This window comes from Capsicum annuum, unplaced genomic scaffold (assembly GCF_002878395.1).
Source record: "Capsicum annuum cultivar UCD-10X-F1 unplaced genomic scaffold, UCD10Xv1.1 ctg60600, whole genome shotgun sequence".
NCBI lineage: Eukaryota > Viridiplantae > Streptophyta > Magnoliopsida > Solanales > Solanaceae > Capsicum > Capsicum annuum.
The window spans coordinates 1-2,028 of record NW_025869426.1 but is presented as its reverse complement, the minus strand read 5'-3'; the positions used below and the strand labels follow the sequence as shown (position 1 = coordinate 2,028).

The following is a 2,028-nucleotide window of genomic DNA, read 5'->3' as shown; positions in this document are numbered from 1 at the left end:
CTACCACATAGTGGAGTGGATATCTAGGACTAAAATAATGGAGATCGTGTACAACAACAATCCTATATTTGATGTCGATTCATCCACACTTCCATTCCTTGTAGAAGAAGGCTAACTGCTTGCTGGCTGGGAGCTGTATGAGCGATAACGTCCACATATGGCTCTGTGAGAAGGGCGGTGGACAGAAATGGCCTTGTTGTACCTCACTCTCTTCTTCAATGGGGTCTACTCTTTCTTTTTTGGGAGAGTATGCCAATATGATCTTAATGAGGTGCGGGGCTTTGCATCTGACATTCGTTGGGCTTCTCTCTTCGGGAGCCTGCGCCCCGGCCTTTTTGTGCAATAAACCCCTCCGACTGAAGACTAGTGGTAGGTGGTCCTGCGGAGCTTTTGGAAAAGGGTAGCCATGTGTGTAAGCACAGCAATGAACCGCGGCGAACCCTCAGACGACCTATCTAAGATTAAGGGGGATCCTCAGTATTGGTGACCCTTTCACTCTTCCACGGACTGATACATGTACCGAATGCTCATACGGGAAAGTTGACTCCTGAGTCTGGAACCTGGGGGGTTGCTTCGAGAAATCCTTTCTTTCTCGTCCACTCAGGGGGGTGCGAACACACCTGCACGGATTATAGGTGACAGTTACAAGAATGGAGGGAAAGTTAACAGTACCCGACGATATTCAAGGATGGATGTAGACCCATCGGGCAGGGATAATCATTCCGGTCCTGGTAGAAGTGGCGACCATTCTCAAGAACGAAAAAGACTGAGCTGAGGAAAGCCCTATGAGTCACTGAAACGATGGCAGGAGTGCCCTTTTTCTATCAATAGAGGGAGCAAAAAATGGGCTTTGCTCCCCTTTACGATATGAAGAAAGAAATAAGGGTCGAAGTTTAGACCGCTCACAGTAGTTCTACCTATAGAAAGGATCATGAAAGAGGCAAGAAAAGTCTTCCAAAGAAGCAAGCTTCAACGCTCCCCAAGACAAAAGAGCCATCATTGTGGGGAGGTTAAAGAGCATCCAACACAAAGCGGCCTTTCATTCCCTTGTTTCGTCGTGGCACGCCCCCCCATAAGCACCCCCCGGCTCAGAGGGGACCAGAAAACGCCTTTTATTTTCCACCCTTCGTTGGCCCTTGCCGCCTTCCTTAACAAGCCATCAAGCCTCCTTTGAGCCGCCTTCTTCATAGAAGCCGCCGGGTTTCCTCGAAAGTCCGAATTCTATGGTAGATAACGCTGTAATAATAATTGGGCCATGAGAGACTCTTTTAAGTATTACAAAAGAAAGGGCCCGCTGATAGAGCTGGGCGGGGAGGCGATACTTGTTATCAGGTCAGAGAGAGGCCTAGCCCGTAAGTTGGCCCCCTTAAAAACCTATTACTTAATAAGGATTTGTTACGCGCGATATGCCAACGACTTACTACTAGGAATCGTGGGTTCCGTCGAGCTTCTCATAGAAATACAAAAACGTATCGCCCACTTCCTATAATCTGGCTTGAACCTTTGGGTAGACTCTACAGGATCAACAACCAAAGCTGCACGGAGTATGGTAGAATTTCTCGGTATGGTCATTCGGGAAGTCTCTCCGAGGGAGACTCCCATACAATTCTTGCGAGAGCTGGAGAAGCGTCTACAGGTAAAGCACCGTATCCATATACTTGCTTGCCACCTACGCTCCGCCATCCATTCCAAGTTTAGGAACCTAGGTAATAGTATCCCTATCAAAGAGCTGACGAAGGGGATGAGCGGAAGAGGGAGTCTACTGGACGCGGTTCAACTAGCGGAGACTCTTGGAACAGCTGGAGTAAGAAGTCCCCAAGTGAGCGTCTTATGGGGGGCCGTCAAGCACATACGGCAAGGACCAAGGGAGATCTCGTTGTTGCATAGCTCAGGTCGGAGCAAGGTGCCATCGGACGTTCAACAGGTAGTCTCACGATCGGGCACTCATGCCCCGACATTGTCATTGTATACTCCCGCGGGTCGGAAGGCGGCGGGGGAAGGAGGGGGACACTGGGCGAGATCTATCAG

The 2,028-nt window shown here is 49.6% G+C and overlaps 1 protein-coding gene across 1 annotated transcript; it reads left to right on the top strand.

Moving 5' to 3' along the window:
- Positions 1 to 947: 947 nt before the first annotated feature.
- On the top strand, positions 948 to 2,020 carry LOC124893506 (the record flags this gene model as incomplete). The annotated part of the gene is made up of 1 exon (XM_047404492.1): positions 948 to 2,020. A coding segment is annotated over exon 1 (474 nt), but the record flags the coding sequence as incomplete, so codon positions are not given.
- Positions 2,021 to 2,028: the final 8 nt, after the last annotated feature.